Here is a 26,953-nt window from a genome sequence, read left to right as displayed (position 1 = left end):
AGATGTTTTGTTTGGATTGAAATACATCAGATAGTCATTTTATAGTAAAATAAATAAAATTTTGACCAGATTTCTAATATTAATATTAAAATTCAGTCTAGCCCTGTATTTTTCCCTTAACTTATTAATAGCGCTATAATTAAGTAAATGGCATATTAGCTGTATGTCGAAAAAAATAAAAATAAATATATCAATTAATATTATTTAACTTAAAGCGATAAAAAAAATTATTAAAAAAAAAAAAAAAAAAAAGGTTCACACACACGCATTAAAAATAATTGTAGGCATGTGACTCTTTAGCGATAGATATGACAGTAGAATAAGCCATCTATGTATATCCATCTTATACCATAAATTGCAAATAACCATCGACATCTTGCAATTGTTTGGATGTAAATTTCGCAGAAATTACTTGCTTTCCGGTGAATTGTGGAGTGAATTTGAACGGCACACTGATCGTTTTTTTTGCACTAATTTTACTGTTGGAAACATAATAAAATAATCATATCATCAGATAAATATCAAAGATAAGAATTTAAAAAAAATGCATTTAGAAGTGGTTTTAGTCATTAATTTTCAATCAGTATTGTATGAGAAACTTATTTGATATTTATATGTGTGAAACAGTGATGAAAAATCTTAAAACATTAAAACTACAATTTTTATTATACCTCCCACACATGTAATATTGCTACACTCGTTACAATTATGTACCTGAACCACTCGCAAAAAAAAGTCAACTCGATGCATAATTTTCACTTACCTAGCTCTTGAAAACTAATAATAAAATCAAAAAAATATAAACTAAATAGGTATTTGTCTTGAATCAAAATGTTTAGGTTAAATGTTATTTATAATGAATAATGACAAATGTATATTTCAATTACAAAGACTAGGAAAAGCACGTTTGTCTATTACCTTATAAATTCGAATATTGTCATTGACATAAAAAAAAACCTCCCATGTACAAAAACACGATTTTTCAGAAGGCGAAAAAAATGTTTAAAAAAAACCAAATTGCTTATGATCTACATAGTTCATTTTTTTTAAATTATAAGTTACACTAATTTGTTTAAAAAAAAAATCTAATTAAAAAATTCAATATTTTTTATCGAAATATCGTATAAATAATTGTAATTATTTTGCTACTAGTAACATTCAGTGAGCATTAAACAAATTAATTGACCAAGTTAGTTTGTAAAAAAATTGTATTATAAGAATGTACTTACCCAACTTTGATCTCCAGAGTTTTAGGCAATGATGAACCAGCAATAAAGAATTTTCCATCTTTTAAAGACAAAGGTAACGGATTTCTGAACTTCACAATAGCCCGTACTTCGTGTGATATGGCAGGTTTATCGAGCATCTATTGGAAATGTATAAAAAGTAAAATTTAGTATTATTATAATGATTTATTTTATATAACATAAACATAATTAAATTTATTATCGTATTAAATTGGTGTTAAATAATAAAACTCACTTCGAACACAATATCTGGTTTTCTAACCCGGAAGTCGTCCTGACCGAAATACTCGTAGTCTGTGTCTACCACACTTGCCAGACATGATATGTTGAAAACATTTTGGCTCTTTACGTCATTACCATAATCAAAATATGTCAATGCAGTTTGGACAAATTCAATGTTCGATCCTATCAAATAGTGCATTTTTATAGATAAAATTTAAATTAATGTTTAACATTGTATTTTAAAATTTATAGCAGAAATCGAGTACAATTATTGGAGAGTGGGTTAACAACTTAATATATTTTAATACAGTAAAAAATTTACTCAGTTCCCTTTCTACAATTTTATAATTAATCAGATTTTATTAGCTTACCTAATAGATATTCAAAACCTCAAAAATGCCCAAATTAATTAATATTCAAATATTTTTATAATTTTTAGTTTAAATAGGTACTTGATGTTTCTAAACTTTGAAAAAATTGTATGCTTATTTGGTTTGTTGACATTATTTATGAGAAAAGATAGGTTAACAAATTGACAAAAAATAGAATTAAATTTAAAATAATTAAAATAAATATAACAATGATAAATCGTTTCATTAGTTCAAACTATAAAAAAGTATTTTGTCGAATGTGAGAATGTAACTTTTTTTATGTACTTATGAATTATTTGAGGGGACATATCCTTAGAAAGCAATTTTTTCTACTACCACTATTATTACCTATGTTGTAACCATATATTTCATATTCATATTCTGAATATTACCATATTACCATATACCTAAATAATAATAATAACTATTATTACAAATTTAAACAGCTAATCTATCAGTCGTGTAAATTCATAATAATGCACACGCTTCACTGTTTACGTACATAGGATTAAATCTGCAGTAGTAACCTCACATATTTTTATATACAAGCGGAGACTCTTACCTGGATCGTGAAGCACTACTTTTTCTTGTTCGACTTTGGTGACGAGAGATCCATTTTTACCAGTGTAGTCAACCGTGTCGACTCGCAATATCACTTTTACTGTATAATCTTTATGGCCTTTGTTTGTAATTCTCACCGCGACCCTAAATTGGTTAAAGTAAATGATCTTGAAACTTTATTATAAATATATAATTTAACTAGTCAGGCGCAGAGAGAAGTAGCGAAGAGGGTATTAGCCACCCTCTATGATAACATTTATGTATAAAAATTGAACTCTTTGTTAATAAAATAATAACGATCAATGATCAAAATTTTAATTTAATAATAAATTTTCCCATTATGAACAGAAAAAACTAATAACCACATAGATAATAATTATTATCTATGAATAAACATTATTAAATAAAGATAATACTTAGATGGTATCGGTTATTGTTACGAATATTACCGCAAACTATCAATACACTATATATTTAAATGAATCAATATCCAATAGTCACAGAAAGTTACATTTTATCACTGATCATTAATCATCGGATAGTTAGATGCGTTATCACTTTTAAAGTTTTAAATAATTTTCATGTTTTACTTATTTAAAATGTAGCCTCTCATTAAAAACTAAAATTAATTTGAGTTTCCCCAAACTTTTGATAAATACGTCTATAATAATTATTAATTCGAAAATAGGTTCGATCCTCCTTTGAAATTGTTTAAGAACGACCCTGTGCTAATGATGGGCAACAACAGCGATGTATAATAATATTATCGATGTTCTAGTATTACACATAGGTATAGAACTACAAACATCCTAAGTATCATATATCATTAATCATTATTATTTTACTATAAACAGTACCTACTTTTAGTTTTACAGATATCTATTTCACTATATTTCTAATTATTGAATATCAATTATTTGCTGTAAATTGTTTTTAATTGATGATAATATTAATTTTTAAGTATAAATGTCATTGGAACATTAAAAAGAATAATTATTTAAATATTCCTACTATTTTATCTAAGTAGTGTTAATGTTTAAAATCTAAATAATTTAAACTAAAAACATTGAAAATTTGGTAAACGTATTAGCTTAATATGTTAAAGTAAAATAATTTAATTCAAACCTGAAGTTTTCTCCCACGATAATATCATCAACTAACTCGAAATCAAATTTAATTTCATTAAAATCTTCATTCAAATAATAACGGCTAAATATACTATTATTTTGCTTTAATGCTTTATGCATAGTGATTCTTTCTTCATTTGACTCTGAAAAAAACATTTAAAAAGACAAAGGATTAAAAACATTTTATAGGAAAATTGTGTTTTTACACATTTATCAATGCATTCATTTTTTCAATGAAACTATTACAAAAACACTTATGTTAAATGAATTTTTTTAAACATGTTTATGCATTAATTTTCTTAATTTTTTATTTTGAAATAAACTATTATTGAATAAAATTATTTAAAAATATGTGAATATATATAATAAATTATAAAGATATGATTAAAAATAAAATATTATATATTTTTGTTTATAAAACAATATAGGTAAATATAATTTAATTAACTAACAATTATCAATCTTGTAATAATTATTTAAAGTTTATACTTTAATGTAACGAATTATAATTTAATATTTATGTAATTTTGTAATTTTACTAACTAGCCATTCAGTTCATAAAGAGATTGATTTCACTATATGGATGTAGAAAATTCATAAGTCAATCTATAATATCATACAATTTTTTGTTTTTTTGAACGTTGGTTATTTTACCATTCATTATTTTCATTTCGTAATTAATATATCGATAACTCTAATCTATTATTTAATATTTAATATCTTATAAATATTTAATAAAATATCGATATATTTAAGATGTATATTAAATTTAAACCCTACCTTTACAAATATATCAAAACTTACTTTCAGGATATTTGTAGTTGTTTGTAATGTTTTCCTGTTCCCATGTTCCAACCGCTTTCGTACAGATTAGTTTGCCGATTCTAATAGTTAAACATAAATACATATCAATAAAAAAAACGAATATAATATAACGTACTATGGTCTATGATCAATGCCGGATCGATGACACCACAGAAGACCGGAAGAAAATGTAATTAGTAATTAAAGCTTTATATTGAAAACAATGCGTATGGTATTTTATGCTCCCATAAAACTTTTATATATTTCTTCAATATATAATTGCATACAACAATATTGGTTAAAAAGATCTAAAAGTAGTAAGTACCAAATATAAACGCGTAAGTACACCGTTATTAAATAAACTATGAAAATATACTTAATAGATAATAGAAAATGGTATATTTGATATTCTCATTAATAATTAAAAAAAAAAAAAAATGATTGCAGTAACGCGAATAAAAAGGATTAGGATTTAGGTTATAAGGACCCTTTAAAATAAAGAATTAAATATAAACTAAAGACAAAGGTCTTTAAAACATTCCGTAGCTTTGAGCAATACACCTCTCGCATTGCCATCAAATCCAACACTGATTTCGATATACGATACATGTACTGCATAATTACGTAGCTATTGTGTTCGAATAGTATAGAATAAGACTTACGCTTCCGTGTCCTTCCTCAACAGCTTCATCGGCTGAGATATACCATAGTATCTCCAATATACCTTGTCGGCGTTAACCTCGGAATACACGAAAGCTGTGTCGTACGGTGCTCTTATGTCACCATTTCTTACGGCTGTAACGCTGGCTGGACCACATTTGAACTGACCTTCGCTCAGCTCCTGCGGTGTGGCATCGATCACTTGCCAGCTCCGGTCCAAGACGTTCAGATCGGGCCTAGCCATCCAAACCTCGTTCCACACGTGATAGTTCCTGTCATTGGCCACGGTACAAGGTATGGTATACATAAAACGTGTGTAATAAACTTATCTATTGATTTCTGTAATATTATCTACACAACTAGTACTTACCAAATTGAGTCAGTTTGTAGTTCCTCTATTATTTTGCCTTCATCGTCGACTAAATAATCGATCGTCAAACTATTTTGTGTATCGTGAGCTGCACAATATGCGGTCACCGGACGGCAAGGTATTCCGATAGCTCTGCACACTAAAAGTATACACTAAAATTATTATATTATATGAAATGCATAGGTTATAGGTTGGTACACAAAAATAATAAAATTTCAAATTTTCTGTATAAGTAATACTTAATTTATATCTTCTACGATTTATTTTTATTTTTACTGTTGTAGTTTTGCAGATATTAACGGTCGTTCTTATCGATCCGACCGATCATATCTCGTGTCTAGTTATTATATTACGATACAATTATTTAAGGGGCCTCGCTACTGCTGTCTATTTTAGCTGAAAAACCCTTAAGTTTTGACAAAATTAAAATTAGTTTACGATGTCTGATTTTGATTCTGAAAAAATAAAATTGAACTCTGTGGAAAATCGTCTATAGATCGTATGGAATACTTTGTAAAAATTAAGTCTTATATTATTATATAATGTAGTTAAAAAATTAAAAAATTGAATTTTTTCAAATTATAATTAAAATTTACGTCCGTTCGCTAATGGAACAGGATGGATAACATTTTATAATGTACGAAAATCAAAATCAGTTAACTTTTTTTTCCGAATGTCTAAAATTTATTGTTTTTCTTTGAATTGTTTTTAAATCATTCTTGCAGTAGTGACCTACAATCTTCTTAGTAAAACTCTTTTTTTTGAAAATAATTTAACCAAATGAAATAAGTGTACTAAACAATAAGTAAACATTCAAAATAAAAAATAAAATGTTTGGCCCAAAATATTAATTTAATTAAACTAAATAGTCTATATTTATATGGTATAAAAAATTTACAGTATAACAACTCAAAATGCATTGTTTGGTTCAGACAAAATAATGTATACAACGGTGCGATGAGATAATTTGAAGTAGGTGGTACGCGCCGGTACACTTATCTTCCATTAAAATTCTTTTAAATAGATCATAATAACTTATAACAACCTGTAGTTAGTACTCCAGCGTACACCCAACACTGTCCGTATTTGACGGGTTTTTTAGTTTTAATGAATTGATTTAATATATCTTCGCTTCCTAGCCAATTAGTGGGTGCGGTTCCGCCGGAAAAATCTTCAGTCCAATTGCCTTGAACAACTCCTAACTCATCAGGGGCGTTTACCTATGTACAAAATATCATGAACATATAAACAATAGTTGTAACTTACCAAATAATAATAAGGTTCTCATAGTTTTTTTACTTTACAAAGTTTGAAAGTTTCCAAAACGAATAGTTAATACTCACTGCGGCTGATAGGTTTCTTGATACTTTTATCGGGTCACTGCAGTGTATGAGTGCTAATCTTCTGATTTTCAATAACAACAAGAAACTGCTTTCCAACATGTTCTTTTGAAATTGACCGTATTTCCACATCACTTCTTTTTGCCTGCTGTGACTTCCACGCCACATGAGTCCTTCCTCGCTCAACACGTACTCATCACGCAGCGCATCGTCTTTTATATACACTTCATCCGCTTCAAAAAAAAAACATAATATCGATTATACATATGTGATATTTAAATTAAAAATTCCCACACATATTTACATAAATTAAATACACGAAAAAAGATTAACCAGTTAATAAATTAAATTAATTTAAATTAATAAAATTTAGCTAAGTCCACATCAAAAACATGAATTTGTAACTTGTAAGTCGCAGTTGCCAGTTACAAATATAAATCAGTTTAAAGTACGCAATACAGCAATAATTTATAAGTACTTACTTGGACACCATGGATTGAACAGTATGTAAATCGGATTTCCCTGAGCTGAGAACATAGCTGCTTCTTGTCCTGATCGGGTGTCTACGTCAAATATCCATTGTCCCACAATACAATTATTCGGAGGAGTAATCTATAAACCGTTGTTAATATTTAAACAATAAAATTAGCTTTATCAATTCCATATAAATTTATAAAATATAAATTAATTTTATTGTCTTAAAATTTTTTACCCTAACGCTGAGCACATTTGTGTCTATGTCGTCAGTAGACATCACGTACGCTGACCAATGGCCATTACCGTTACTTGGATTTCCCTTTAAAGGCACAGCAGCCATAGTATTATTTCCAAAATTTGCATCTCCCGCTTCTGAAATATATATAACATAATTGTATAAACATATTCAATAATTAAAATTAAAATAATTTTGTTCACTGTAATACCTACTGTTAATTACTTACCAGATCAACGCAGAATTTATAAGCTTTCTATTAAAACAACTTTAGCCATTTTTAATAAAATAAAATAAATTTAAAAAAATAATTTTATAATTTCGTTCAATTTTAATATAATTGTGTTCATATAAATGTCTATATATTTTCCAACTAGATAATATTGTTTGATAAAATATTTCAAAGATTAATTTTTTAAAAGGTAACTAAGAATTCATCAAAGATAAAAATTTACTTAAATGTAATCCTGAACAAGTTGATGATATATTTTTTTAAATGTTTAAAAATGATGTTTACTTATTATTATTTTTCAACAATTTCAACTCAGTTAAGTAAAAAATTATAAAGAAACTTCAGTAAATTAATTTTTTTTATGATACAATATAAACAGCCAATAGATAATTTAAAATATTAAAAATTATAAATGTCATTGAATATGAGTAATATAGATTGGACATTAATTATACATAAAACTAAAATTGGGAAATAACAATATAGTCAGTATAGATGAAGATAATTATGAATGAAGTATTAATTATTAAGAGGATGCCATATCCGCTGTGTTATCTCCGTTTTAAAAGTACGTATTAAGCAAATATATGCTTAGCAGATCGCGTTTAGCTCCGTAAGTTTAAAAATTATAGTGAATCGACCTGTTATGAAACTTGAAGGTAAGAATATTAGCAGAACTGGTATGTTGGATTTTTACGATTGGTTAATTTTTTAACAAGTTATGTGTATATAATATAGCGCAAATTAAAAATACTCATAATAGTCATAATAGTCATAACTCATTTAAAAACTGAATAATCGTAAAAACCCAACATACGAACACAGATAATGTTCTTATAATCAAGATTCATAATAGATCGATTTATTTATAAACTAACATAGTTAAACGTAATCTGCTGAACGTAAATTTGCTATGTAAATGTTACGTACTTGCAAGACGGAGACAACTTATGTGGGTATGACGTCCTCTTAAGCACATGTCATGATAACTAAGAAGTATATTGAAAGACTTATATCCAAGTCGCCAACTAGTGTATAATATTTTATAATTTATTCTTTTGAGAATTGCTCTTATAATTTATTATTAGTGTTTATTTTATAATCATGCATTACAATTATTCTTAAAATATGCCTGTTTGTCAAATTCCACATACATTATTAAAATAAGTAATTAATATTGAACAATTCTTGCTAATGAAAAAAAAATAAAAACGTAGAAAGTAAATTGAATTTTTAATTTCTTATTATAGTATAATAATAATACTATGCAATATACATTATTAATAATAATTTTATTATATTTATTATTTGATTATTTATAAATAAATTCAACTTAAATTTGCTAGAAATTAACTCTTTATTTAATTACCAATAAAATAAATTAATACGATAATGGAGCTTCATTTTGTTATTTTTCTTCGGAACTATCAAAAAAATTTCACTTTTTCATTATTTTTATAGCAGTAATGCCCCAATACATCAAATGTATGAAGTACGTATATAAAAAATTTCATATTACTGCTATAATAGTAATATCATTAAAATTAATTTAAAATTAATACCTATCACGGTTTACATTTTTAATCAAAGTCCTTTTTATTAAATTTTTAACAAAGTATAGACATGTTATGTAAATGTGAATATGTTTATTAGATATTATTAAAAGATAAACTGTACTTTTATTTTTGTCTTTGTGAAAACTTTCAAAGCATTTTCCTGCACATACAGAAACTATACAACTTTTACACTGAAACGATGTTTATTTTCTTTGATTTTCTTTATAAGTTATAACTTATAACACACCACACAATTTCTTAAATACTTTTTTCTCTTGTAGTTAGATAGAGGTGAAATATTTTTTTGAAATTATTAATTAGTTATTTCATTCTTAATAGATGTTTTTGGTTTTTGTTGTTTTTGAGTGATTAATAATTGTTCAGTAGTTACATGTTTTATTTACTAAAAAAAATGGCGTTATTGAAAATTTACAATCTGTACATTATATACAATAAGTTAATTTGATGAAATACAAATAAAATACAATCGACAATGAATGACTTGAAGGAAGACTCGCAGTAGTCAATTTTTACAATGATTTAAGGATTACGTACAGTATAGTATGTCTTAAAAGTTAGAAGATCTCTACACCAATTACATTTGGGACAGTTATATTTAATGGAATTTGAATTTAACTTTTTACGAGTTTATCTCTAAAATATTTGAATCTCAAGTTGGGACATTTAAAGTGTTTTTATATAAATCAAATATGTATCCCATACTGTGATGTCCAATTAATGAAACAAAACCTTTTTTATACCATTTTGCAGATTTTCTAAGACAGGAATAGTAGCTAATGGTTGGTCATTGCTATAGCAATACTGTTATTTTTAGCACTTTAGCAGTAATGTTGGACTAATATCCATTAAGGTGTTAAGTTTATAAAAATTAACTTTATATTTCTAGGACGGTTTCTAGGAAATACTGACTGAAAACGATTTCATATTAGACTCATACACACTTATATTTGTTTACATTGCACACACTTATAAGTCACTTAAATATCATGTTATATTGCCTATATTAATTTCCTTAAAACACGAACTGCAGCCCCTTTAAACAGAGATTTAGTGTATAGGTTGTTTTCAAAATATCACATGATTTTATATTCATTCAATGTGTATACAAATGATAAATGTACGAGTATACAATTATAATTTTTATTGATAATTACGAAAAGGTTTATTTAATAATTTTACGTATTAATTCATACAACAATTATTTAGCTATAATATAATGAAATATAAACATTAGACGCAACTATCAAATCATTGATTGTTGTAGAAAATTAAGTCTAATGGGTTCAGTTATTATTTTAGAAATTAAATAACCGATGAGTAAAATGTTCTACATTGAATAACTAATAATATTATAATATGTGTACCAAAACTGTAATATTTAAAAGTTTAATTTAAACTACTAGTGTTAAATACACAATATATTTTACACTGAAAATTTGTTATTATTTGTCAATTTTCGAGTACAGAACAATTATAAAAGATTCAAAACATAAAAATATTTGTTCGCAAAATATTTTACTTGAAATTTTTTTAATTTTTCAGACAATAAATTTACTTTTAATTGTAAGTTTGTTATTTTTACGACAAAATGTTGTAGTTCTACATCACAAGTTAATTATAGATCTATTATATAAATTTTAAACAAATATGTCATAATTCACATACAGAACCTAAAAAAATAATTACTCATATGTATTCAGGGGTGTTAATGGTGTTATAATGTCAAAACGAGCCTAAAAATGACACAAGATTGCAAATTTTATAAAATTTAAGTTTTGATTATTATTTTATTTCTCAAACTTGAGTATTTATTTATTGTTTTCACTGAAAATTATCAAATATTTAATTTTTAGAGAAAAAAGTATTAATGAATTTTATTCAGTATGAAGTGGACTGCAATAACGTTGTATATGTTTCAAATATTTATATTTTTGTCAATTAATGAATAATTTTATGAGAAGTCTATTATTTATCTACTTTCAAGAAATATAATTAATATAAAAATGTATTGTATTAATTAGTAAATACAATCTTTTTAATAATATACGTATCATAAATTAAATTAATTAATAAATAATGATACATATAGAAACAATCTTACTATAATATAATTATGCTTTAAACAAAATCTTGAGCCAATTCCGTGTCTATTTATTTAAAGTTGTGACATTTTATTTATTTGACTTTTTTTTTAGCAAGTACAGTAAGAATAATTTAGCATTTTTCGTATATTGTTGTTTTATATTTTTTAAAAATTATTCTAAACTTAATTCAGGTTTATTATTTTAACAACACCAATGGCTAAGACAGACAATAATTTTATTCAATGTAAAAATTACAATTTCTATAATAAAGGCGTGCAAATGTTTTACAAAATCAGAATACTAAACATAAGTTTATGCTGCTACATATGAGTTTTCGTATAATTATATTGCAACTAGAAATTTGTTATTATATTTTAAATATAAATGTGAATTAAATAGAATATTCAGTTAAGCAACTAAGTTATCCTAAATACACTTCACTATAAAAAAAAAAGTTATGTATAATATACATATATAGTACACAGGTATGGTATATACATACTATATACATACAATATATTTATACATATACCTTATAGATGTTTGGATATTAATTCATAATTATATACTTGATGTATAGTATAAATTATAAAACTACTAGTAATGCAATTAATGAAGAAGATTTTTGAACAAGATACGTGAAGAAAATAATCAAAGATATATGATTCGTCGTTATTACGTACTGTAAAATTAATGCAACAAAACGTGTAGTTTGTTGAGTAACTTAAAATCTAACTTTGTATCATTTTTATAGTTATATTTTTAATTAAAACACTGAAATAATATGATTCTTTAAAATAATTCATTTCATTTAAGATTAAACTTAAACTTAGATGTATAAATGCAAAAAATCTAATGGTAATTGTTAGGTGAATAATACAAGTTTAACCCCTGTATGTTTATAATAATAGTCAATAAGCAGTATTGTAAATTTATAAATTATTACTTTTTTTTTTTAAACTTACAATAAGAAATAGTTTTCCTAGTTCATTATTTAAATTATGTAACAATAAACTCAACTTTGAACTACTATTTTGTAATTTTTTTCATATTTTGTCATTCCGCATTTTATGGTATTTTTTAACATCTTCGATAAATTAAATTTTTTTTTTTACACACTTAAAAAAAATATTTTTATTTTATACAATCTAGCTCAGTTTTTTTTTTTTTTGTAACTTGTGTGCCCCTGCTTAAAAAATAAACTATTTTTATTTTATTTTATTTATATTTAACTAAATATAACAAAGAACATAATTTATAGTATTTTTTTCTATAAGACTTTATACTTTTTTTTTAAACATACATGTATACACATATATCATATTAATCATATTACACATATTACATTACATATACGTGTCACTGTTATGGCAAACACTGAATCAATTTATTATAATTCATATTATAGGTATTTATTCCATCATAACACAATGTAGTCTGTAAATCAAAATATGGTTTAAATTAAGTACGTAGCAGACAAAAAAATGTATACAACAATATTCAAATGCAAATATATTAAATAATATTGTTAATAATAAATGTGTACAGCAGAAATCTAACAGTTAGTCATGTACGAGGTAAGTTTATACAATAAACATTCTTAAGTAAATTAAAAAATAATGTATAAATTGGCAGAGGCGAAATTATTGATGTAGTATTATGAAATATATACTTATAACTAGCTATTATTCACTAGCTACAGGAATCATGTGGGATTATTTAAAAGTAAAAGTAAAATATAAATAAATGTTATTTTTTATATAAAAGAATATTAAAAATATTAAATTGTATCACAGTAAAATGATAACGTGAGTCAATGGATAACATACTATTGTATAATAATAACAACTATTTGTTAGTTATCTATTTAATTCAATTATTTTAAATAGGCATAAGTATTTATTTTAAAGTGGACACACGCCGTGTAGTAATTTAACGTAAATGTTACCTACCGGTAATGATAATTATTGGGCTCTGCCAAGAACGCAAGAATGATTAGAAAATTATGAAATTGTCTGTCTTGTATGAATTGATAATATTTTCTAGTTTTTACTTTTTTTTTGACAACGCCTAAAATTAATGTGATACATGATACTATTATTTCAAAAAATACGAATATTGACTAGACATTATGATTTATGATCAAGGTGATATGATAATGAAGCAGAATATTTTATTTACAGAACTAAATTAATCATCATTTAAATTTATATTTATATAACATAAGCAAACTTCTATGAGATTTTAAGTAGCCAATTTAATTATTAGTATGAAAGTAAACTTTAAAATTGTAATAAATAATAAATTATTCATTTTAGTCATAGATCAAAATCTTTAGGTATCTTAGACATTCTGTGAAAAATATAATTTATACATTTTTCTTTCGGTAATATTTATGATTATTATATAAATAGATTATTCCAGACAACAAAATATTTTAAAATAAAAATAAAAAATGTAAATATGTATCAAATTCTTAGGAAAAATTACGTCTTTAGGGTTATAATTTTATAAGTTATAAGTTATAACTAATAAAGATTTTCGTGTTTTCACAAAACTTGAAATTAACTTGTAATGCTGTAGTACCTAAATATGCCTTTTATAAAAAAAAAAACTATTTTATATGTGGATAAATATTTAAGATTTAATGTTCCCAAATCCTAATGACCTATATTCATTATACAAACCAACATCTTTAATATTACCAGGCGTTATATCAAATAAATTCCCCTCAAATTTTGAACATTAGTACATAGCCATCAAATATTAATTTTGTTTCATTGAAATTATACAAAATAAATTAATATATACTTAATATTGTTGATATGTAATATTATATGTTTTTAAGATAGTCTGTTCATAACATAATACAGCGACTTCTGTACCTTAAATAGCTGGATTTTATTAAATATGTGGGAAATTACGAAATATTATTTCCGCCCATATTGAGTTTATATTATAATGATTTTGCAGAAGTTCAAAAATACGATAATTATTTTTTTATATTACATTCTTTAATGACAAATATGACATGTTATTTTAAGAACTAGGTTGGATTAACAATTTTTTTCAAAGAATATTATTTTATAACAGACGAGTGAGGCCCGTTGATTAGGTGGCCAAGAAAAAATTTAGAAATAATTCAACTAGGACAAGGATGAAACAAAGCAAAAAAACTATTTCAAATAATCATTTGCTTATATTTTTCAATGACAACGCGTGTACAGTGTACACGTGCATTGAGTCCACCTACTATATTTTTAATGCATAATGTGCAACATGTACTGCACATATATGCGTAGGCATGTTAATTTTTACTGTAACACGGTTCCTAAGTCACGTGGGGTTCAGTTGTTAATACAATATTAAATTAATATTTATGCAATCATAACATCAATACAGGCATATTGTGTTAGGTCAAAAACACCTACTCGACGAGCTGGACGCATTTCCTATGTACAATCGATAATAAATAATAATGCATTATGAATGATTTTAATGACTATCATCGTGTTTTTATTTAGTACATATTGCCATCTAGGTAGAATGCAGATATTTTGTGTGGCGACTATAACCATTGTTCATTTGTTTTTATTAAATTTATATTTTTTTTACTACGAAATCTTAATGCACCTATTTCATGACTGTCATATTAACCATTATTGACAGAACAATCTACTGAGATATTTTTATATGCATTTAATAGTTTTGAAAATTATACAGAAAACTATTCGAGCCTGATTCAGATTTGATTAATATAATCCTTATTCAATATGCATAATGCATGTATCGTGGTATTGGACGGCGATAATGTTCAATTGTATTATTTGTCAATTTTCTATTGTTTTTAGTTCTCCATTTATAAGACCCATTGTCTAATGAAAATACCAATTAAACCATACAACATTATTTTGATATAATTAAAGTTTTTCAGCATGATGGTTATATTAATTCTCGCATTTCACAACCATGTGCACTAACTTAACTAAATAAAAATGCTTATGTCTAATTTAATAAATAATAATATCAAACGTGATTATATTACATTAGGTATAATAAAATTGAAGGTTATTACCAGTCAATTTGAACATAAATGACACACTGTCATTAGCCATATCAAACTCTCTGTCGAATTTCAAGTAAAAACAAATAGGAAGTCCTCTGCGTACCACTAAAGTTGGATTTCTTTCGTGCATACAATAATACTTATTGGTCCTGTGTTTTTGTCCATTCTTCACGAAGCAGTAATTAATCCATTCCAGATTAAGTGGACCCATATTATTCGTATTTGTCGATCGGCGAATCACTGCAAAATAAAACCAACAATTGAATTTTACATTTATACGACAAAAAAGTAATATTATGGTTTATAAATTTTAACTATGGGTAAAAATTCTCAGACCACATTTTAATTGAAAAATATAATAATATCTATTTATAAATAATGCGTGTTAAGGGTATTTTTATATTAATAAACCTATTTTAAATACATATTTTAAAACCAAACGTATTGTAACAAAAAATTATCTTTTAAAAAGAAATTAAAACAATGCACCAGTGCACTATATAATATTATTCAATATAGTTGTCTTAGTTTTTCACATAATATGAATTTGAGAATGTTTTAATAAAAAACTTTTTTCTCGTGCTCGAGTTTTTCGTGGGCTGTTCAATGTTTATAATATAGAATCCTTGTACGACACGTGCATAAACGAACGTCACATGCACCGCAACCACCGGATATTATGATGCTCATACAGCGAGTAGGATGAAATTGCATAAGAAGTATGTAAACAACAACCACGACGATAACGATGATGATGACGATTACGACAACATTACCTATATTTAATCGTCACCGCCGCTGTACAAAATAATGACAACGATATATACTCCGGAGGGCATACGATTAATGGGCTGGCGTGGGTGTATCTACACAATTTCACGCACGTGTATAATATAAGAAGCACATTTTTAACGCACTCATCTCGAAGTTGTCCCATAACAAGACGAAGAATTAAGTGTCCGTATGATAGAAAATACTAAAATTTCTAAAACGAGTCCTGTCCTCCTATCCCTGTTGCCGCTATTCCCACCACAACATCACATATATTAATATATCGTATTGTCTAAGATACAATTTAATGAATGCGGCATCTTATTGATAAAATTAAGTTACATGAATTGTAAGATTTACACTATTCATTGGTTATAATTCGTATACATTTCTTATGTATAATGTCATAAAAAAAAAATTTTAAAAATTGACGTTATCTATCTAGTATATTACATCTATACAATCTACTAACTTTTACTTTTAATCAAAGATATTCATATTTTTTTTAAATATAAATTATATAGGATGTAAAACAACATTAATATGTGGGAAGATATTATATCTACCAAGTACTAGTACTAGTTAGGTACCTATAACATAAACATACTGACATAAACTGGTGATACAAAGATTTGTTCTCTCAATCTGTATGGTAGAAAAATATTGATTTAAGGCCATTATTGTACTCGTAACATTGCAGTATAACCAAATACTAATGTTATAACACAACATATTATTATTTTTTTTTTAGCAATATTCTGTAGTTTTTTATAGAACCTAATCTAAGATAAAGAAATGTAATGGTTTCATTATTTATGGACAAAATAATCAACTGTGACTTAGTTTAAACAAATATAACACTTAGTTAAATTGTACGCATTTAACTACTCTTTAACTTGTCTAATATCTAACAATAGTAAAATGTTGTTATAAGAATAATATTAAGATCTATCGATTGACATGATTGCCACAACTAGGTAATAATATGCGGAATTTTGTAGGTTTAACAGTTAACATCTTCCAAACGTAGATTTAGCTTTTAAATTATTAACAGTTTTTTTATAAATATAATGTTTTAAGTTTAAAATAAACCGTTTATTGTTACACTGTTTGTATCAATATTTCGTTGGGAATATAATATGTATATATATTAAACGACCGAAAATTGTTAAAGTATTTTAAATAATATTTTGGCGATTGCTAGGTACACACAAGGATAACAATAATTTAAAACAAAACAGTGTCTATGTTTGACAACTTAGACTGTCCTACAGTTTGTGCTCTGTGATAAGAAAGTTTTTATTATGTTTTCGTTTATGTTAGTTATTACTTATTACTATATCATGCTGACCGACAAGTTATGTTATATAACGTATGTGCTATTTAGTATTTAGTAATGCTTGACTAGGTGTGGGTGAGGGATAAAAATATCAAAGCACACGGCTGTAGGTCGTTAAAATATTGGTACTAGAAAACTATTTGAAATATATATTTTAGGGATTAATGTATTATACACACATGTGACGTGTATTTTAACTAATAAAATAGGATAAAATCTCAACGTTCCATTAAGAAATCGCATAATATTATGATAATTATTATTGCTGTAGCGCATTATAATTTAGATACGCTAAAAATACACTGAACGATCGTTGTCGGCGTATGGACAACGCTCACGTAGTCACGTGTACCTAATACCACAGTAAGTGGGTGGTTCTTTATACTGTTCACGGTAGATTTATTTTTATGTATAAAATTAGCGTAATATATTATTGTAGAAGTACTTGAAATCTAAAAATACGAGTTCTCGCGAAGCGCGTTGTGCCTAACGTTTTGTAACACTCGATAAAAAGACAATAATAATAAGAATATAATTATGACATGTTGGCTGAACGGATTTTTCAGCACGAATGCCTATAAATACCAACTAATATTATCTGTACTTTGCAGTCCTAATTTATTATACGTATATAACAATAGTTAGCTACGTACCAAACACATAAAAAGTAAAAATGTATCACTTGCTATATTAGACGTATTTGTTACAATGTAAGACATATAAAATAATAAATAAAATATTTACATTATATATAATATATATTAAATTATATATAAAATATACGTTAATTCCAAAAAATATTAGCTAATGATATTAATATTTTAATCTTAGTATGGCGTATTATTATTTATTATTGTTATATAGATATAAATTCGAGTATTAATTAATAATTTTATCCACAAAATGAAAAATTATATTTATTATAATAAAATTTCGATTAATAAAAACAAGTACATTGGTAATAATTTAATAATATAATATAATTTTTATTTATTATGATATGACTAAGAAATATGGCATTTCGGATTGTATTACTTACCGATTTCGATGTTTGCATTACATGTTCATATGAATTATTTTATCGATTATATCAGATATAATATAGTAAAATTTGATTTCAAATTCAAATTCGTTCACAAAGACTATTGCAAATGACAAATATTATTCGTGGATTTTTATTTACCTTATTTTCTGGTACATATTATAATGAAAATAATCAGTTTTATTTAGATATGTAAATATAGCACGCTGTTAATACAGAAATACGCTCTTCTATTACCTCATTGATCACGGTTGTAAATGTAGGTAGGTACTAGATAGCTCCAAATTACTATAACAATCTTAAGACAACCTAAATATATATTATTTATATATATAAATAAAGTTATTAGAATAATAAAATTGTAGTATAAGCAATAGTACCTATTGTACAAAACGTTACATTTTGAATTTTGATTATATAAAACACTTCTAAAACATTATACAGCTATTGTAACTTGTAAGCAGATTGTAGTCAAAAAAATGAAACAAAATACCCGTATACTATAATTTTTAGTTGTCACCCACACGAAATTTAACAAAATAATACCATGCTCTAACGTTTTAGGCATAGATAAGTACAATGATAATACACCGTGTTATTATTGTGAATATTGTTATATAATAAGTACAAGCAAAATTAATGAGTACCTATAAAAAGTACAGCGACACTGAGAATGGAATACAATTTTAGTGTATAATTAAAATAACTGTGTAGGAATCAGGAGATGAGATTATCTTAATAATAATATTCAACTTGTTTTCAAAAAATACAACCATAATCTTAAATAACGATACGACGCAAATTATTTTTAAAAAAAACTGGGGATGTTGTTCTACTGTTGAGTGGATTTTAAGTGTATCTCGTCATTGAATAGGTCACTTACCACTGTTTAATGAATGTTGTACATTTGAATTCAATTATAGATCATAGCGTTTAAAAACGGTTCTAAGCAAAAACGGCATGTCAACTTCTATTTCTTAGGATATTTTATAATTTATTTATGATATTATTAGTAGGTAATAAGGGGTAAAATGAAGATTGAAAGTATTTCCAAAAACATAGCACGTATTACACTTTTGTCTATTATACAATACCTGTAATGATATTAACCCAGGGGCTTTTCATAAAATATAGTATGGGTATCAGTGTGTTATATCCTTTTTCGAAATTTGTTTTTGATTAATATAGTATACTGATTATTTTAAATCATAATAATTAATACATATTTAAAATTTATATTTCAATTGTATAAGTTATTATTATTACACAAACTACAGTCGTTGATAAAAATGGATTATAATGGTCCACGGTGGTTATATAAAGCAAAACTCATGACAAATGCAACCACAGACTTTTTTGAAACACGATAATTAATATTTTTGACGCTATTTGTTTTCCTAGATTTATCAAGTTAATTTGTAATTGTTATAATTTTTTTGTATTTATTTCTTCATTTTTTAACTTAAACTATACTCTTTCAATTATTTTATTTATTTTACTGATTAACCCGTTCTTTTAAATCAAATATAATTCAGATCTATAAATTAAAAATAGTTTATTTATCGTTAAAATATTTGATTTTGTGAATATTTAAATGGTAAATATCCATAAAAATTGATATTTTTAAATTCTAACCAAAGCATGAGAAATATTATATTTACATTTTCAAATCTTATACTTATTAAAATTGTAAATATTAATTTACATATGTTCGTGATTTTAACGGAATTCGTTAAAATTAAAACTTTAAACAATTTTAAGCTATGTATTTTCAATAATTTTTAATTTCTAAAAGCAACAATTATAAAGTTATACTTATAATAAACCTTGTATTACATTTTAAAATTTTTTGACTTCCGAAAATATTTTCAGTATAAACTATAAATCTAAGTGTTGACATCCCATAATGTTTAAAATAAAAAAAAAGTTTGTAGCCGTCAGGATTAAAATCACATACCAATATTACAAAATTTCAAATAGTATTGAAATTACATGCATGGAATTTATTCACGTGTGCGTGCCAAAATTAAAAAAAAAAAACGAAAGAGAAATGTTTTAAATAAATCATTGGCTAGATTTAATAACTTCTAATATTTTATTTACAATCAATGAAAATAATAACATGAAATATTCAAATCGAGTCTGTGTGATATGATTTTTTCTATGTTCATTCGATAACAAAACAATAAACAAGTACCTTCTAATAATATGCGTTTGTTATAATAAATTGCTATATGAAAACCCATCTCTAAAAAAAGCTAAAACTATTAAATCGCATATAATTTCATTTGTGTCGTTATGATACGAAATCGAACTGTATACTTCATTTTTTTTATGGCTTATGTTACCGATTTAATTTTTCGTTTTTTCTACAAGGTTATGTACTGAGATTTAACTGGTCACCTCGCCATGTATTATATCATATAGGGTTTAGCTCCGAACAATGTCCAAGATTGTATGAATGGCCTACAGCCGTCATGGATTTTATCCCTTTATTCCCCTTAACAAACAAAATATAATATATTATAACTTATAAGTGTTCTCCTTTGAATTCTGTACGTTATTTTTCGGTTGATTTCACCGTCCCGTTATACATTGACAATAAAAACGAAGTTCTCGTCTTATTGTCACGTACCCGGAATGCCTACATCTTAAAAATTAATACAATTCGACATTTTTATACCTACCCAATAAATAGCTTGTGCCGATTCCAATCGGTAAATTTTCTCTTTAATCTTTTGTATCAATACGGTGTTTTTCTTCCAACCAGAGAACACGGAATGGCTATTACCTATAAGTAATAGGCAACAGGTATATTAAATTATTGTGCCCATCGCGAGTCATGACTACTCGTAAAATGGTGAAAACATCTCGCTTTTTTCACCCTATAAAAAAATGTACGAAATACATTCTCGAAATTCAGTAGCGTAATTTTCTTTTATTCACTTTATCTTCTAAGAATAATAATAAAAACAGCACTGTAATGATTGCCATTTCTTTGGACAAATCAAATGTTTCAATAATAAAAGACCATTATTGTGTTATTTTTTACTATAGATTATTATTTTGTATATATATTATTATTATAGCATTATGTTGTACACATTTAATATTTTATCTTTCTATAGTTCAAAACGTTTGTATAGTATTATACATTTTATTGCAAAATTAAATTATGGTTTTAACGATAACGAATAGAGAAAACGTTGTAACTATGACAATGCAATGCATTGCTATTATTTCTATTTAAGTTAGGTATTATAATTACGTTATAGTTTACAACGTTGTAAATAGCTATATTAATATTTTGATATATTCTCATCAAATACCTACGATTTTAATCATACTCATAAAATATTGACGTATTATTATATTATAACAACTAATTAATTTTTAACTATAAATAATTAAATAATTGTTTTTAAGCTGTTTGTATAATATAAATATATATATTTCGTCATAATACAGTGTACAAGTTAAAAATAAATAATAATTAATTATCAGAACTGGAGCCGATTTGTGCAATAATAATAATGTATTAATTCACCCGAAATTGCATCAGGTTTATCGTTAGATTGACCTATTGGGTTTTTAAATAATGTAATACAGTCATAGATTATCGTTCATCTTGGAAGAACTTATTATAATATTATAGTATTTTACTAGTGTTTGTGTTTTAAATAGTTTTAGTTAATTGGTTCTGTGACTTTGTTTTTATTTAAAATTTATTTTTTCAACAAGATAATAAGTGAAACGTCACATTCTGTGAATTGAATAATATGAAATGTTGCAAAAAAATTGTGCCCTGTATTAAAAATAATAATTGAGTTTTCGATGTTGCTAGTGCTTAGTAGTAATTATACGCTAGTTCATACTTATACGTATAAACCGTGTGCGTATATGGAGGCAAGTATACACAATTTTGTACAACTGTCAAAATATGTAGAAGAAATAATTCATGTCGTCCGTATTTATCATTATACTATAATGAATATTGATTATCGATATTACAAAACAATTGTTTAAAAATATATATAAAATAATGTGGTACGATTTTTATACTTATCTAATATTATTTAAAAATATAAATATGAATTAATCGATAAAAAGAATACGTTATGTTAGTAAAATAAATAAAATGTTCTTAAAAGTCCTCGCATACGGGTTACGTTATCATGATTTAAGTATACGATTAATTGACTCGAACACGTTAAACCTATGGAGAGAATGTCAAAATAGCGATTAAAATTTACATTTAAATAAAGTTACCCCTATATTATTTTTCATTTATAATAAAATTGTAAGATATACATCAGTCTGTAATCGACGCATCTTATTCATGAAATAATGATATAATGTTTACAAACTATAGAAATCAACAATGGGTTAAAGTATGTATTATTTTTTAAATAAATAATGGCTCCAATAGTCAGGTAGACAATATGTCTTCACAACTATAAAATTGAAAGTTCGACGAATGAACTAAGTCATTTGATGAAAACTGATAACTAGTTTTTCGCCGAGTAGATACATAATGCTTTTAAAATTATTTTCTAATATTACATATATTTTAGTATTTGTATTCATATTTTAATACTTTTTGTTTAATTAATATCGCATAAAATTCGTGGTAAAATATAATTTCCATAGATACTTACTATTTGTTCATAACTAGTATAACTAATGTAGGGTGACCATACGTCCCGTTTCAAATGGGATTATTCTTTTTTGATCATGTCCCGTTGTGTCGACAAACTCCGAACGGGACGTTTTTTATCGCGTTTTTAAAAGATAGTAACGTTTTAATTCTGTTATTTCCATAAAATTAAATAGTGTTTGTAAAAAAAAAAAAATATATCAATGTGTTAAAAAATATAACACAATTTTAAAAAGAGTAACATATTATAATTATTATTTTATCATTTTAATAAATTGTAACTTAAATATAACTGGAAAAAGTAAAAATTATTATATTGATAAAAAATTGTTTGTTTTTTATTTTTATACAAATGGTCACCTTAAACTAGTGTAAGATAAACGTGGATTTCTATTAATTTCGATTATTCGTTTTTTTCTTTTTTCATTCATTACAAAATAATTTGTGATAGCAAAACACGTTTTACTTTATTTAATAATATACATAACTATAATCTTTCTTTAAAAACTAGTTACACTATTTAAACTATCGAAAATATCATATTAGTTTAAAGAAAGAATTTTGATTGTGTTTTAAAAATAAATCAAAAATCTTTAGTCATCCCATTCGCATACCCAAATGTAACTTTACCAAAATAATATACATATAATATATAACCATACTAACGCTACACCAAACCCATACTTTTTTCGTTACATGTTTGAGTACCAAGTTTAATAATAATTAATAATTGTATATGCTTTGTAATATTTTATGTATAATGTAACTATTAGTATTTACGTGACTTGAAGTCAGGTGATTAAAAATTTAAAAAAATAATGTTTTCTTTTACAGCTTTAATGAATTTGTAATTGTAATTGCTGTGATAGGTATAAAACTTGTTATTTAGATGTTAAACTTTAATATTTGTCCACGTTTTTTTCCCTATGGTAATTAACATCTTATAGTATAATTTTATTTGGTCGTAAATTGTGCACATTAAGTTTATATTTAAATACAATTGATAACCAAATTAGCCATGCTGCAAAAAAATTATGGATAAAACCTACTTAATAATATAAATTAAAAATTAACTAACAAGTAATAATATTAGTTTATAAAGTATATTGATTTCCATTATCAGTGTTTAACGGTCAATACTGGTAAGGTTTTAATGTAAAAAGACAATCAACTTATACTGCTTATAATATTCCGATATTATTATACATATGAATCATATGATACAACCTTGCACATTTTTAAAGTCATCATTTGTGAAATCCAAAATCGATAATAATAATATTGTAAAATAATTAAAATGTGAATTGGTTGTGATAATAGAAAATATTTACACTGGTTACTGTTGCACTGGTAGTTATTTTAAAATGTCTTAGCAGCTTATGTCAAATTATAAATATTTTGATTTACTTAAAGTTGATGTGAGTAGCATTATAAATTCACTGACATTGAAAAAAATTTAATAATATTTTTAGTTTTAAACAGAAAAATAATTTGTTAGTTTTATTGCTATAAAGATCTTTAGTAACACAAAATGTTGATCTCAAAAATGTAAAAAAAAAAAAAAAATGTAATAATTAAATTGATTAATATAAGTTAATTGAAAATTTGAAAATATATTAAGTTAAATTTTTATTATAAAGCATACGAAAGAATAATAACTTTTTAATCAACTATGCAGTATACTTTTAGTCGTATTAGATGAGTAAAAACTAGAAGCTGTACAACTTAATTCAACTTGGTAAAAATTATTGTAATATTTTATATTATAATAATTTTTGTTAGAAAAAAATTTTCAAAATGTATTATAAGACATTAGAAAGTAATAAGAGATATTAAATATATTAAATTATCTGTTAATTATATTAATATAGTGATAATAGTCGTTGACAAAATGTTCAAAATAATTACAGCTTAGACATTTTGTAAAGAAAAGTGGTTTACGACTTGTTTTATCCATGCAAGCAATAGAAATCCTTATAATAAGACAAGGTTGACAAGATACTCCTTCGACGATGACAATTAATACCGTTTTTAAATCAAAACCGGTTGTTATTTTCATCCCACGATGACCCAGTGATGTTCGTAAATCGTATGTTTCGATATTGGTTTTTTTTTTTTTAATCAAAAATGATTAATTTTTAGTTTTATGTATATAATTGAAAATTATATTAAAATATCGATATCGAAAGAATCGCTGTAAGGCTTTTAATAAAATATAATTCTGATAGGTACAAAGTACCAACATATAATAGTATAATATATTATTTATTATAATTATTAATTGTATGTTAAATTATTTAAAATTCTTGATATCTACTAAATATTAAGTACTATAATATGGTCATTAATAGAAAATATATTTTTTATTTGTTCAATAAAATATTAAAATCAAATAAAGTATTATAATTAGTCATTAGGTATTGTATTATTATTTAGTAAGTTAAATTCTAATAAAATATTATTGAAACGAAGCATAAAATATAACTCTATGTTATTTAAGTTATGTTAGTTACATTTATATAAACTCTACTAATTTTCTTGTAATATTACTATTTGTGTAATATACCTAATATAACAGTATCCATTACTATAATATAGGTACCTAGTATTACAATGTAAACGTAAAAGTACCTTTCATATTTTAATATTATAGTACTAAAATAAATAAAAATTAAGTTTATACAAATAATTATTTTACTTAAGTATACAATAGGTAGCATTTAGTCTAACTAGGTATGGTCATTGCATTAATATTAATTAAAGCCCATTGATTGTAATTGTTCAAAATCCAAATAAACTAAATTAATAGCAAATTCTTCACGAGGTGTTGATAACATAACCAAATAAAAACCATGTAGTCAAATACCATTATAAATTGTTAAGAAAAATGTTTTTAAATATATTTATATCTACTATTCTAGACTCTAATATTAGTAGTATTATACTAAATAGATAATATTTGTCAATAACGTCATGATTTTATTTACATTTATATAAATGACAAATTTGCTTGTATATTTAAAAATTACACGTATAAAACTTTAACTTAATTCAATTTTGTTTTGAAATTGTATTTTTAAAATTAAAACGCGTCGGGTTACATACGGTTTTAAAAAATGTTAAGTAAAGATAATGATTTTTATTTCAAATGAACTCATCATGTTTATACGTGAAAAATGATGACTGTACGTTTATGTATGGTTCATTATGAAATATAATAATATTAAGTACATTGTAGACTATGCATAGCATTACGTTAATCTGAATTCATTAATCAAATCAATAATTATGAATGACCGCAGCAGTTCGTGTGCGCGTAACGTACGAATATTGTTCGTACGTTGTTGATATGCCGTACACGCATTACAACAACGATTTAATAAAAATAAAAAAATATTGTATAGTTACTAGAATAAAAATAATGAATAAAATAAGATGATGTGTTTGAGATCACTTACTGTTGTTACCGGTCGGTACCACTACGTAGTTTTCGTTTGGTTTAGACGGATCGTTACCCATCTTGCCGCTCGAGTGTTCCCGTTCGAATAACCGGCATAGTCCGAAACAATCTGTCATAGTACTCGGTCATCGGGCGTTTCAAAATGGCAGCGGAATTTTTTTTTTTCTTTCTTTCGTCTCGACCTTATCTGAATGATTTTTAAGTATTGTATTATGTATACAAATCGACCCCCGTTGTGTGCGGTGCGATAAACGGACTAACATAAACGCATAACATATATATATATATATATGTATATATTTATAAGAATA

General features: G+C 25.1%; 1 protein-coding gene across 2 annotated transcripts; it reads right to left on the bottom strand.

Moving 5' to 3' along the window:
* Positions 1-210: 210 nt before the first annotated feature.
* Positions 211-26,953, bottom strand: LOC112595344 (annulin). 2 transcript variants are annotated; one of them, XM_025340500.1, is made up of 14 exons: positions 26,641-26,953; positions 15,383-15,613; positions 7,415-7,551; positions 7,185-7,314; positions 6,706-6,935; positions 6,408-6,582; positions 5,363-5,501; positions 4,995-5,264; positions 4,333-4,412; positions 3,527-3,671; positions 2,403-2,545; positions 1,483-1,652; positions 1,230-1,366; positions 211-479 (listed from the first exon to the last, which is right to left on the bottom strand). In XM_025340500.1, exons 1-14 carry the CDS (start codon positions 26,756-26,758, stop codon positions 344-346), a joined length of 2,241 nt encoding a protein of 746 aa, XP_025196285.1. In that variant the 5' UTR covers positions 26,759-26,953; the 3' UTR covers positions 211-343. The 2 variants fall into 2 exon arrangements, with proteins under 2 accessions (XP_025196285.1, XP_025196287.1); XM_025340502.1 differs by lacking the exon at positions 26,641-26,953 and adding an exon at positions 21,213-21,470.

The sequence above is a fragment of the Melanaphis sacchari genome, unplaced genomic scaffold (genome assembly GCF_002803265.2).
Source record: "Melanaphis sacchari strain LSU unplaced genomic scaffold, SCAv2.0 Contig26_pilon_pilon, whole genome shotgun sequence".
Classification (NCBI taxonomy): domain Eukaryota; kingdom Metazoa; phylum Arthropoda; class Insecta; order Hemiptera; family Aphididae; genus Melanaphis; species Melanaphis sacchari.
The sequence above is the reverse complement of the archived record's forward strand: the minus strand, read 5'-3'. Positions and strand labels throughout refer to the sequence as shown.